A 13,580-nucleotide genomic window follows, 5' to 3' on the forward strand; every position below is an offset into this window, starting at 1 on the left:
TTGCAGCTCCCCTGCCCAGAAGAGACTGGAGCTGTGTGCATGGAGACAGTGGTGAGGAGGGATGGGGGCTGTGGAGGGACCAGCCTTGTCCTGTCCCCAAAAATGTAGGTGCAAGGGGCTGAGCAGCCTCCATTTGTACTTCCTGGCTGCTGCAGGCATTTGGGAAGGGGCTTCTGAATGTGATGGCTGAGTGTGCCCAAAAACCAGCAGCTAGGAATAGGAGCGTGCCCAATTATTCACAAGTAGCACTTCCAGCTCCTGTAAAAGAAGTAGAGCTGTCACCTGTTAGGCAAGCACATCTTGCATCTCGAAAAAGTAATCACATCGTTACTCCCATAGTTGTTTTTAATTTTGAGAGTTAATCGCTTCTGTCTGCATGGAGCCCAGCCTGCAGGGCTGGGTCCTTACTATCCAGCCTGTCTGCCCGCAGCCTCCAGGAGAGACGGGGGCGGCCACACAGGTCTAGTTTTGGCAAGTGCCTCTGCGTGGCATTTTCTTCTGAGGGAAAAACATTTGCGAAAAGCCTGGAGCCCATTGCTCAGAGGAGGGTGGTATAAAAGTGCTAGAAATAGAAGTGAAGGGAGCGTGGGGCTGGTGTGGGAGGTGGGGAGAGAGGGGTTTCAGGAATTTGCCTTGCACATGTTTTGAGAAAAAGCATGGTGCATCTTGTTAGCAGGACAAGATCAGCACGCTGGTCGCCTTCCTTTGGCAGTGTCACAGAGACTTCAAACAGTGCGATGCATTTCAGCCTGAAATAGGTACCTGAAATAGGGTAAATGAGTGATGCCTTAAAAGTGCTTGTTTTCTCTGGCTGTAAAGGAAACTCCATGGTAGACACCTAAGGGTGGGTTAATGATCCTGTGCTGTCAGGGGGCAAATGGAGAGGGCTGTTGGTCTTGTGCAGGGTCTAGTGTTAGGGGGATCCTGTGTGTGCCTGTAATTCAGGGCTCCAGGACTCAGGCTTCTATGACGTCTTTTTTTCCAGTGAGGAGAAATAGCAAATTTTAAAGGTTTAGCATAAACCAAACTTGTGCACACCTCCACGCTGTGAAAAACACGATGGTAACTTTGATCTGCCATATATCACAGCGTTTGTAACTTTGAGGCTTGCTGCTGGGAGGGGTTAAAATATTAATGGTGTTCTTCAAACACCTAAAATGTTATCATTAGCTACTGCATTATGTGTCACATAATGCTATGAAACGCTGGTAATATTTACTCAGACTTCAGGGGACAGGCACGACGCCTTTGCTCAGATCCCTTGCACATGTGGAGGAGCTGAAGCCAGGCTGCTTCTCCCCCCTGTGCCTGTAGCCACCAGCTGTGGTCTGTCCACATCTACCTGCAAAGCAGGTAGCGATGTGGGAACCTGGCTGGTTTGCAAGGCTGAGCACCCTTTTTTAGAGAAGCAGTGTGGGAATGAATCCCTTGGGATTGGGCACTGGGTAATTCCTGGTGCTAACGTGGCACGTACAGGGGAAACAAATATTTAGGAGGCAAAGTTTTTCCTGCCTGCTCCCAACTGAAAATGCAGCACTGCATTGTAGCACCTGTCACCAGTAAGTGCTCGGCAAAGGGGTTTGGATTGGGATCTGAGCATAAGGCAGGAGCTGGTGTTGAGTGTTTGGGAAAGGGCTGTGGACATGTGCCTTGAGTCCTGCTCTCATCCTGGTCTCTCCTGCTCTAGTTCAGTAATTGATCTTTTTCCTTTTGATGCTGCTGTCAAAACCCATACGTATAATCAGGAGAGAAGTGCACCAGCAATATAAATACTACGAAAATACCTTGGACTGAAAAAAAAAGAGGGAATGGTGGGTTTTTGGAACAATATTAATTTATTGAGTTTTTGATGCTGAGATGTCTCAATTGGTAGAGGAGAGCAGCTGTTATGTGCCTCCACCGTCAGCTTGCTCTCTGCAGTGCCAACTTCTGTCTTGCTTTTGACGTCTCTAATCCCTCCTGCTGTCTGTGCTCATATCTTTTCTCTGTCTTCATGAACACCACACAGTCCAACTTGTCAAACAGAAAAGTGATATTCCTGCATCTTTTTACCAGCCCTGCCAATCCTCTCGTCTCTGACTCAGCCACCTCCTCCCCAGTAGCCTGAGTGTGCCAGCTTTAGCCTGGCCAGGTTTCCCCCATCTTCTTTGCCCTGCTGCTTCCTGTCCCGGCCATCTCCAGGGACCGAGCATCTCGGGACAGTTGGACTCGGGGAAATGCACAGTGGCATTTAAAACACCAGTCAGACAGCCACTTCCCCCACCCTCAGTCCGTTTCTAACCTCTGGTGTAACAATAATCCTAAACATTATTGTTTGGGGGTTTTTGAAAGGCTTATTGTAAGGTTATAATGTGTGGGCTGGGGTTTCCTTTCCTTGCAAAACAAAGGCAGAGCTGCTTGGGCAGTCTGGCTGATGCTGTGGGATGCTCCCTGGAAGGAATCTGGGGGACAGACCTTGGTCTTTCGACCCAGGGCTATTGGAGGTCGCAGGGATTTGGGGTCAGGTCAGGATGCTGGCAGAGAGCACTGTTGGGTGCGCTGGTGCCACGGGCATTTTGGGGCCACTGGAGGGGAGGGAGGTGACCTTGGGGCAGGTGACCAGTGGGGCAGCGAGTGACCTGTGTTATAAAAAAGCCAGGTACACACAGCTCGGTATTTATCCCCTTCTCACACAGTGGTGCTTGGACGTGAGGCAGCACTAGGTCTTTAGGGTCTAAGTTAAATGCAGGTTTGACTTAAAAAAAAAAAAAAACAACAACAAAACATGGTAATTGTTGGAGGTGCCTAAAAAAGGTTGGCAATGTGAACTCATATCTGGCTGGGGACAGGGGTATAATTTTGTCGAGGTCGAGAGGAAAATACATCCCACAGTATCTGTGGCAGTGGTCGGGCAGGGAAGAAGAGGGAAAACATCTGCCAAAGGTGGGCACGTATGTGAGAGTGAGTGGCTTGTCGGTGCCCATCTCGAGGCTGAGGGGCTGTAGGGAGAGCAGCGGGGCCAGGGCAGCACCAGGGCCTCCCTGCGTGGGGAGGCAGGAGGAAGGAGAAGAAAGATGCTCATGGCACTCAGCACCTGTGTGATCCACAGCAGTCCTCACAGGGCAGACATGTGCAGTCCCCTGGCTGGTAATGATGGGGGGAAAAGGCAGGAGATTTTGAAGGGTGAAATTAAGCAGGCATCCACAGCAGCAGACTGACATGTCTGGTCTCACAAGATGCTCTGTCAAGCCGCGGCAGTGTCACAGCACAGGGAATGGTTTCTGGATGCTGTTGTCTGCAGATGATATATCCCGGGCAAATTCAGATAATCTGCAGTTTAGAGCCCTGGCTCAATCCTGACCCTGCTCAAGTTTCCTTGAGTCACTTATTTTGCAGCACCAGTGCCTCCTGTGAATCCCTGTAAACCTGCAGCTCTTGGCATGTCCCCTGAGCTGTGCCCCCACCTCTGGGAATTTGGGTCCTGCACCAAGGGGCCATTGCAGGTAACTGTGGTTTGCCAGGGCTTTACAGCAGGGCAGGCCAGCAGCCGTTTGCCGCTGAAGGTGAACCATGTTTCATGGGCTTCCCCTGCCACAGCAGCTCCCTGGAGTGGGGCTCTGCTGTCTGAAGGCCGCTTTCTTCTATCCAGGGCAGCAGAAACACCTCCTCCCACCTGGGGAGGATGTGCAAATGCTCCTCGCAGAGCATCAATGCCATCATTTACACTTCCCCCCCAATAAAACACCCCTAAGCACCCTCCTCCTGGCCACCTTGCCCCGTGGCTGTGCCCATAATCCATGGCTTGGCTGTGGGAATAACCTCACTTGCAGAGCAGAGACGCGTTGCGGGCTTCAAAGCAACCTATTTGCACTTGCAGAATGTTTTAATTAGCAGAGAGGGGGTGCTGTGGGCATGGAGGATTTAGCAACGACCAAATACAGGCAAGGAAGTCACCTTCCTTCTGTCCAGGCTGGGGCAGACGGAAAAGCTGGGTGTACGGCTGGGGCGTGGTGGTCCTGTCCTAAACCGCACAGGCAGAGAGGTGTGGTTGCACTTGTGTCAGAGTATGTGCATATGTAGAGGTTTGCAAACTCCCTCTCGTATTATCTGTGAGCGAGTAGGGGCTATCTGCGCTGCTGGCTTACTGCGTTGTTTGGAGTAGATAATCCATGCTACACCAAGAAACCCTGGGGTATATGTGGTGCGTGTATATGTATTCATATATATAATTGCATGTACATACCTATGCATATACATGCTCATACACATGTGTGTGTGTTGCCCGTGTTTTCCAGAGCAGAGGTTTCATCCCTTGGCCAGCAGCTGGAAGAAGCACTGGGGGTGCTACACTCCCTCCATGCAGGGGGTGGGATTCTCCCTGCGCACCTCCGTTTAGTATTTCCTTTCTCCCTTGCTTGAGTGCATGTGTGGGCATGAAAATAGGCATGTCCTCTCCTTCTAGCATGGCGTTTTGTGCTCCTGCCCCAAGGCGCAGGGGAAGGCTGAGTCCTGGCAGGGGAATGGTCCCACGTGGGTTTCAGCACCCTGGCCCATGGCACGGGGCAAACACTGCTCCCAAGTTCATGCGTTAGGAGGTTGCCATCCCTGAGATGGGGTCTGGTGCTCGGCGTGGGCGACACTGTAGTTGTTTGTGTGTGTCACGGCGGGAAGTGTGTGAACGGAATAAATTTAGCAGTCAAAACACAGGGCCGGCGCAGTCGGTCATTAACTGCGAGCCCATCTCGTCATCCTGCAACCACAAGGAGCTTTTTTAGGGCCGGTGTCCCGGCGGAGGCCGGAGGAAGTGTGGGAGGCCAGTTCCCGGCGACGCCTCCACGCGCAGCAGTGCTGCCCGCTGGTGCCATTGGCTGCCCCCTGCCCAGGGCCGGTGCCGGCCAGCGGTTAAATGCCCGTGCGGCCACACTGGGGCACACAGCCCGGGGCATCCCAACACAGGCAGCCAGCTCGCCCCATCCAGAGCACCGGAGGAGACGCCGGCTTGTACCACGCCTCAAGGTAAAGGCTTTGGTTTCTTTGGGTTGCTTTGGCATTGCCTAGAGTAAAATTGGCAACATTTGGGGACAGGGGTTGTAGATTTCCTTGCAAGTTTTGGTAGAAAGCAGGAGAGACTTGTAAGCTGGGATGTAAGTGTTGCTTTGTAAGGGAAGAAATCAGGAGTGTGGCTTTTTGCTCTAGTGTGTTTTGGGTGCAGGGTGATGTGCAGTGTGGTTAGCACGCTAACCACACCGTGGGGATGCGGTGCTGGGCTGGTTAACGGACTTGGAAAACGAGAGCAGAGCTGGAGGAAAGCCCCCCGCTGCTTTACCTGCATGCACAGGCAGCAGTGCCACTGGGGTGCCAGACCAACCCAGCGGCCACTGGGGATGCAGCTCTCCGCAGGGTTATCTTACTGGGGTGCTCCGCCTTGGGGCGGCGGGAGGTTTTACGGGGCTGTGGGACCACACTGAGTGGGAGGTGCAGCTCTGCAGCCTGCGGTCTCACAGTGCTGCCCATCTGCGGTGCCAGCTCCCATCATGGCCACCAAGCTCAGCTGGGTGGTAGGTGACATTACCATAGGAATAGGGAATTCGGAGGAGCTTTCCCGCTCTTTAGTGATGCTTAGACAAAAAATCTGCAAGAACATGGCCAGGTATTTCAAATCCCAAACTAAAGGGAAGTTCCTGCACAGGAGATGCCAGGAGGTGGCACGAGGACAAATCCCTTGGCTTGTTTGATGACATGCCAGACAGAGCACCACATGCCGGGATGGCAAGGCTGTATCAGTTGGAAGGGCTTTGTGGGGCCAAGTTACAGCTAGGGGCACGTGCAAATGCTTTGCTCTAGCATGCAAGTACTTTGCTCCCTGTTGCAGCCTCAGGGACCACAACTGACATGAGGGCTGCCTTCCTGGTGCTGCTCCTCTGGGCCGTAGCCTGCGCTCACCCCGTAAGTACCCACTGGACAGCTACTCAAACCCCAGACCCTGGCAGTTTTGCCCAGCCAAGGCACACCGATCACTGATCAGACCTCTCCTGGATGTGTTTAGGTGCCCGGCCGCGAGCCAGCCCGCCCGCGCCGCAGCACCCAGCAGGAGGTAAGCCGGGGGGTGCCCCAGTCCTGCAGGTGGGAGCTGCTTGCGGAGCAAGTCTGGGATGGGGAGCCAGCCCCAGGCAGGCATCCTTGGACCAGGCACCTGGGGGAAGAGCTGCTGCTTCTGCAGGTCTTTCAGCTTTGCCCGTCTACTCAATCTTTTCAAGCTGGGCTGGTTTCACCTCATTTTGCCTTGCCTCCCTGTGCACATTCCCAATTCACCTGATGTGTTCTGCTGCGTTGGTCCTGAAAAAGAAGTTTCTGTGCTCTGAACCATCACGATTTGGGCTTTCCTGGGTTGCCCTTTTGTTGGTAGATACTTTTTTTTTGCATCAGCAGAAACAACTGAAGGGCTGAGGTGTGAGCAATGAAAAAAGCTTGAGCGCTTGCATGGCTTAGGAGCGATATATCATCCCATAGCAGTAAATGTGCAGTGGTGTTTAATAAACCAAAGTACTGTGTCATATTTTGCCGCCAGGACACAGCAAGTGAAGATTACATCAACAAGCTGGGCAACCTCCTGGGTGGTGGAGATGGCAGACATCCTCCTGCCAGTGCGGAGAGGGGGGACAATGCCCTTGCCGGGGACCCAGCAGGTGGGAACACTGTGGGCGAGGAGCTGGGCAAGCACGGTGGCCGAGACAAGGGAGGCAGAGCTGGGGAGGCTCAGCACCTGAACTGGGTGGACCACAAGGATGCGAGTGCCCGGGATGGGAACAGCCTTGGTTTCCTGGTGAGTAAGTGGAGAAGGGTGTTTTGCTCTACCAAGAAAGCGCGCTTAGCCCCAAATCTGTTGTTGGTCAGGGTAGCGCTTGGCTTGTGTGGCGAGCAGTGCCAATAGCGCCTGTGACCTGCAAGCCTTTGCATTTGTCTCCATTTGTTACCTCCACAGGAGGAGGATGCACGCGATGCTGATGATGGTGACAACGGAGAGCACTACAGCACTGGAGTCAATGGGCTTCCCTCCCATGCTGGCGGGCTCCTGGACGAGGAGGACGACAGCGGGGATGACACCTTTGATGAGAACGGGGAAGAAGAGGGGGGTGAAGGTCCTACTTACGTGGCTGGTGCTGACAGGGCAGGCGAACACGGCCACGACACTGGACATGGGGACGCTGGGGCTGACGGAGGGCATGGTGACAGCAGCAGCAGTAGCAGCAGCGAGAGCATCGGGGCAGACCACCGGCGGTACAGGAACTACCTCGGCAGCCAGTATGAGCGGACCTACAGGCGGGGAGGGGGCAGCAGCAGCAGCCAGGAGGAGGAGAGCTATGACTTCGAGGATGAAGCCATGCAGGGTGATGATCCGTCTGTCTTTGACGGCCCAGGCAGCAGCTACAAGGGACGCCGTGCTGGTCCCCACGCCCCAGGGAGCAGCCGAGAGAGCAGATGGGGGGCTGGCTCCCACCACTGGGAGAAGGGCAACAGCAGGTCCCCAGAGGTGGAGGATGCTGACTCAGGAGAAGACAGCCCGTCCACAGAGGACAACAGTCAGTCGGAAGAACCTGTTCCCAGCCAGTCAGAGGAAAACAGCACCAGCCGCTCTGGGGAGAATGGGGATGGGGAGGACATCCCCTCCAGGCAGGGCAAGAGCAGCGAGTCCAGGGAGGGCACTGCTGACCAGTCAGACGAAGAGCCAGGAGAGTCCCCAGAGGATATCTCCCAGGAGGTGGTGAGCACATCAAGTGAGCGCAGCAGCAGCTGGTCCCAGGAAGGGCAGGAGGACCAGGAGTCTGCCGAGGACAGGAGTGCACCGTCCACGCCTGACAGTGAGTCCGGGGAAGATGAGGGCGAACAGAGCAAGTCTGGGGAAGATGACGGCAACCAGAGCCAGTCCACAGAGGACACTATGGAGGAGTCAAAGGAGGACGAGAATGACTCCAAACCTGATGGGGACGTGCCAAGCACATCAGCTGAGAGACAGAACATATCCCCGGAGGATGACAGCAGCCAAGAGGACAATGCAGGTGAGGACAGCAGGTCTACAGAGAGCAACAACAGCGAGTCCCAGGAGGATGATGATGATGACGATGAGGAGAGCCACTCCCAGGAGGATGCCACCCGCGAGTCCAGCAGCCGTGGGGACGACAGCTCGCCACAGAGCCTGGAGAGCGGGAGCCGCAAACGGCGGCCAGGCACCTACCGCAACAAGCCTGCTGCCGACTACGATGACAACGACTGCCAGGATGGGTACTGACACGTGCCCCACAGCCTTGGTGCTGGGGGATCTGGGGGGAGGATGGGTTTAATTTATTTGCTATATAGCCTGGCTGACTTCCTCCTGAGAAGATGCTGTGGATAAAATGGAGGCGGGTTCGCCAGGGCTTGACCTGGGCACACTACACAGGGCACAAAGTGGGAGGTCATGCCAGACACAGGGAAAACGCCAAACCGCAGTGAGAAAAGCCATTTCCTATGCCAAACTGGAGAGCAGCCAAGAGCTGTGAGTGCCAGCAGGGTGATGCTGCCCGCTTGCCACAAGGGCACAGTGGTGGCTTAGCACTCCGGGAGCTGCACCTGGGCATGCTGGGCAGAATGGTCCCTGTGTTCACCCCTTGTATTTACCTACCACTGCTCTAAAAGTGTCTGCCCAGACTCCAACAGGAGCTTTCCACTAGCTCCACGTCCTGCACATAAGGAGGTGTGCACGCGCAGTGCATGGGCTCAGCGGTGTGTAAAGTACCATTTCAGGATGGGATGTATGTAATATTTTGTAAGAAATGTACAGAAAACATTATATTGTATCCTTTTTGCACTTGTATTTCAAAGCTGAAATGTACCCTGTTGATGTCTTTAATTACCATTAAAACCATCAAACTCCACAGTGGTGTGGTGAGTTGTTGCTTTTTTTCTCTCCCAGGGGAGTTGGGTGCTGCGATTTGGGGCCGGACTGGAGCGAGCGGGGAGCCAAGGGCAGGCTGTTTGCATGGGGAGATGCAGCATGCTGGGGTGAGGGGGAAAACAGAGCCTGAGGGGTGTTTCCACTTCCCTATTTCCAGGCACCACAAGGGCCACCCCTGCCCCTAGGTGACCCAGGAGTGGGGTGGAAAAGCTGGCTAATGACCCCAACGAGCTGGGCCTGGGGCTTTGCTATATTATGGCCATCACCTCCTGCAATGGAGGCAAGGGTTGTTCTGTTCTTGCTGAGGTGCTAGGAAGGAGATGCCCCAGGGCACCGGGGCTCTCTTGGACCACTGGCTCTGGGTGCCCACAGTGGCCCCTGGTGCCAGGTCCCCTGCAGCAGAGACGCAGGCAAGCAGGGGAATAGGGGTTATCGTGGGCTGGTAGATCATGGGTAAAGCCTCTTTTACTCACTGTGCCTTTTATTTTTTTTCTCCTACCATTATTTGTTTAAAATCCTATCCAGGCCCTTCTTACTTATTCATGTGTGTATGACGAGCTGTACAGCATGGGTATTGATGCTGACGGAGGAAGTCATGGGCTGACGATAGCTGCACTGTTTTGCAGCATGGAGTTGTGGGTGTGCAGGGGACAGCCTCCAAGGGGTCAGTGTGAGTGGGTGCGTGCCTTTCAGCTGCCTTGGGTCAGCAGTGTCGTTGCTGGGCATTGCAATACTGAATTCAAGAACCAGTAAAGAAATGAAACAATTTTTTACTACTTACAGCAAAACTGCACTTAATTTGTAGGCTCTTTCCACCCCTGCAAAAGCTGGGAGCTGAACAGCTCCTAGCTTTAGTGAAATTTATGTTTTCATTTCCATCCTGTGTAAGCTTTTTCTACTTCTGTATGAGATCAGCTCTGAAAGGTGCAGCTTCCCCACACTGCTGCCCTGGGAACGAGTCTCTTTCCTGACCCTGCCTCCTCCACCCCACTGGTCCCCACTTCACAGTGGATACCTCGGCTGTAACTTGCCCCTTATTTTTTGGACCCCTTGCATTAGCTGCGTGAGGAGTTGGGGAGGCTGTGACGGTGATGATGCCTGTCAGGGTCACGGGTACCAAAATGCTGGTGCACAGCCCCATCGCTGAGGTGAAAGACAGCAAGCACGGGCTTGACTGCAGCCCAGAGGTGCAAAACGAGCTGGGTGACAGCTGCGGCTTTGGAGTAAAATTATGGTAACGATGTGTTTGCTGGCTCCTCTGCGCTGCTGTGAACGCCCCCGTGCCCAGCAAGCGGTGCTGCTGCTCCGGCAGCGGGGGCGTCCGGGTGCCGGCTCTGCCGCGGGGGCGGGTCGCATCCCCGGGGCTATCAGAGGTGGTGTTTGCGTGGGGACGACTGGTGGGAATGGGGACCGGGAGGGGTTTTTTCGGGTCCCTCCAGGAAAGCGAGGGGAGGGGGCTCCCGCAGCTCTGCGGTGCGCCCAGCCAGTGAGTAGGATGGCCGAGACGTCGCAAGGGTGGGATGAAACGGGCTCCGTGAAACTGCTTCTTGCGGTTTGTGCAAGACCCTCAGCCTGTCCTCATCCATGTGCGAGCGGCGCTGGGGCGAGCGGCAGCGCGGCACGGCTGGGGTGGGGGCCGCTCTCCTTCCCGCCCCCCCCTTTGCGGGGGAGTCGAGCGCTCGTCCGCCTCTTGTTTCGTGCCCGGAGAGAAAAACTGGGTTGATTGGGCTTTAGTTTGAGCGGGAGGGGCGTGTGCCTTGCAAGCAGGGCATGCGGCACCCCGCCGCGCCCCGTGCTGGAGGGGAAGCCGGCTGCGCTGCCCCTCCACGGGGTCCCCTTCGCCCGCCCTCCCGGCGACGCGCTGCGGCCGCAGGCACGTCCGCGCCAGCGAGGCCCGCAATGCGCCTCCCGCTGGCTGGCTGCTCCCCAGCGGCCGGGGAGCCGGGGCCAGAGCCGGCTGCTGCCTGCCGGGACGGCTTCCCACGGGACCGTCCCTCCCGGGCATCCCCGGGTGGTGGCGGGGGGAAACTCGGCCCTTCGCTGGGGAAAGCTCCCGCCTGGCCGCAGGGAGGGAGCCGCTCGTCTTGGCCCCGTGCAGGGACGTGCCCAGCGCCTGGCAGCACGTGTCTGCGAGGACAGGCAGGTTTTTGGGGACACTGGTGGCAACTGGGCTGTCCCCATCAAATGCTGTTCATCCGTGTGCGAGCGGGGCCACCCCGCTTGCCGTCTGGAGGGGCTTGGTGGAGGGCAGTGCTTCACGGGGTGAGGTTTTGGATGGCCAGAGATAGCGTGGCTAAAAGATGCTCGCTTCGAGGATTGTAAGGCATTTTTAGCAGCAGCCCGTGTGTTTGGGTTTTGTGGCACGTGCCTGTGCACGGTGAGCATCCGAGGGGAGTGCTCCCACTCTGCTGGCAGGCAGGCAGAGCAGCTGGGAAGGTCGGCCATGGGCTCTGCCGTCACTGGAGGTGTTCCTGCATCCCCTTTCGGGCTGATTGCGTGATGAAGTTGTAACGGTCAGCTTGCCCGGTGGGTTAGGCAAGGATAAAAAATGCCCACATCAATGTATGCATTTTTCTTATCCACCCACATGGCATTTTTTGTGCGTTGAGGGCGGCCTCTAGAGCTGAACGCAGTGATTTACCCAGGAATCAGCACTGGGGTTTAAAGCAGATATTTTTGGTTGCATTTGGGTTTGTGAAAACAAGAGCCTGCATCATCTAAAAGAAAGGTTTCTTGTTTATTTTTCTTGTCCTTTCCAAGAAGAAAAAAAATCTATTTTTAATAAGTAGCCAGTGTGGCTGCAGCAGTGGAAGGCAGCAGTGCTGAGCCTGGCTACAGCAGCTGGACTTGGGGCGGCCATGGCACGCAAGCTGCATTTATTCAACCTTATTTTCCTGGCTTTGGTGGGAGAAACAGAGACCCTCACGACCTGCAGAGCACCTCTCCATCCAGCAGTGGCTTTTTTGGCAGCACAGCCAAGTGTCCTGGGCTTCCCATGGCAGGCTGAGTGCCACAGCCAGCTGCAGGGCTTCTCCTTGGCCCCTGTTTGTATTTAGCAAAATGGGAATATCTGTGGAAGAAACAATCCAATGGGATTGTCTCTTCTTTGCCTCCGTGATGGATTTCTGTGATGGGAACCGCTCCTTGCCAAGTACGTGGTGAGGCCAGGAGAGTTTGATTCCATTTCTTTGCTCTTTTCAATGGGGAGGAAAAACCTCTGACGGAATTGCTGTTGCCGTCAACCTGAACAAAAGAAATGTCTCGGCTGTGGGAAAACAGCCTCTAACCTCAGTGAAACCCCAAAATATTACAAACTTTTCAAATGCTCTAAGGAAATTTTTCTTCAAGCTGCTTTTACTGCCATGCACTTCAGTGGCAAATAACTCCCCCCCCCCTTCAGCTGTGTCCTGGGAGTTTTGTGGTCCCCCCAGCACGGCCCCTGGGCACCACAGAATGGCAGGTAAAGTGCAAGTGTTAGCATCCACATGTACTGCACCCCCTGAACTCGCTATGGAGAGCTTAAAGCTGCAGAGTGAGCAAGTGGTTTGCAGTTTGGGTTTTTCTGTTTTCACACCCTGAAATACAAAGCTGCAAAGAGCTGGTGTTTTGTTTTAGCAGAAGGCATCAGGTTTCTGAAAACAGGAGCTGAACCTGCAAATGGGGAGCGGAGGCAGCACCTGCCCTGTCCTGTCCCAGACCTGATGCTGTTTCACCTGCAGAGCAAAAAGTAGGTTCACTATAGCGTGAAAACTTTCAAAGCCTTATTTTCCAAAAATAAAATGAGTGCCTGAGTGTTAAGGTATTTATTGCAACAGACATGTACTTCTCTGTGTATATATGGATACATACACAAGTGTTGTGCAATTCATGTATGTACACAATAACAAATAACCAGTGCAAGCGCAGCAGTTCCCTGCTGACACATGCAGCGCTCCCTGCCTCTGCTGCAAGTGACATCTTTTTAAGCCCAAACACAGGTTTTTTTGCAGGTTCGAGCAGGGCTTGCAGTGGTGGGGAGGTAGGCAGCCATCGCCAGCACGGCATGGGGAGCAGCATGCCTCCACATCATCCAGATGTCTGACTGTCCACGGACACTGATTTGACTTTGGCAGAGAGCTCAGTTCCTGAGCTGGGTGTGCAGGTTGTCAGTAGGTATCTCTGCAATGAACCCGGGCTCTCTGCCTGCTCTCCTCCTGAAAATAGGGCCTTTTTTTGGGTTTATTTGGTTTTTTCCCTCCTGTTTCCGTCGTGTGGCTGTGTTGGAGGGCTCTCACACATGGATGGAGGCAGCAGACGGGTGGTGGGACCAGTCCTGGTAATTTATTCTAGCTGGTGCGCAGTTTCTTCCTCCTGAAGAAAACAAAACAAGCAAAAAACCAAAGGAAACATGATACACAGATAGTGCCCAACACGTGAAGACCTGGGTGGTGGCAAGTGCTGGAATTTGTGATAATGCTGTGACCTTGCCTCAGTGATTTGCTGGGTTTCTGTTCCCCAGAGTTCAGGCTGCCTCAAAATGCTCGTGTTACAGAGCTGCTCATGGCCTGCATTTTGCCAGGCATGTAAATAGAATTAATCTCCTTTATCTGGTTTCCTGCCTCAGAGAAAAAGGAAAGTTATATGAAATGCTTAGTTGCAGAGGGCCAATATATAAAGGTTGTGTCCTGAT

At 54.4% G+C, this 13,580-nt stretch overlaps 1 protein-coding gene across 1 annotated transcript; it reads left to right on the forward strand.

Moving 5' to 3' along the window:
• Positions 1 to 1,898: 1,898 nt before the first annotated feature.
• Positions 1,899 to 8,878, forward strand: DMP1 (dentin matrix acidic phosphoprotein 1). The gene is given in 7 exon segments (XM_075500885.1): positions 1,899 to 4,553; positions 4,555 to 4,972; positions 4,975 to 4,995; positions 5,852 to 5,925; positions 6,026 to 6,073; positions 6,548 to 6,802; positions 6,962 to 8,878. Coding segments are annotated over 7 exon segments (2,262 nt in total). The 5' UTR covers positions 1,899 to 4,412; the 3' UTR covers positions 8,267 to 8,878.
• The last annotated feature ends 4,702 nt before the right edge of the window (positions 8,879 to 13,580 follow it).

Source organism: Mycteria americana, chromosome 4 (genome assembly GCF_035582795.1).
Source record: "Mycteria americana isolate JAX WOST 10 ecotype Jacksonville Zoo and Gardens chromosome 4, USCA_MyAme_1.0, whole genome shotgun sequence".
Taxonomy (NCBI): Eukaryota; Metazoa; Chordata; class Aves; order Ciconiiformes; family Ciconiidae; genus Mycteria; species Mycteria americana.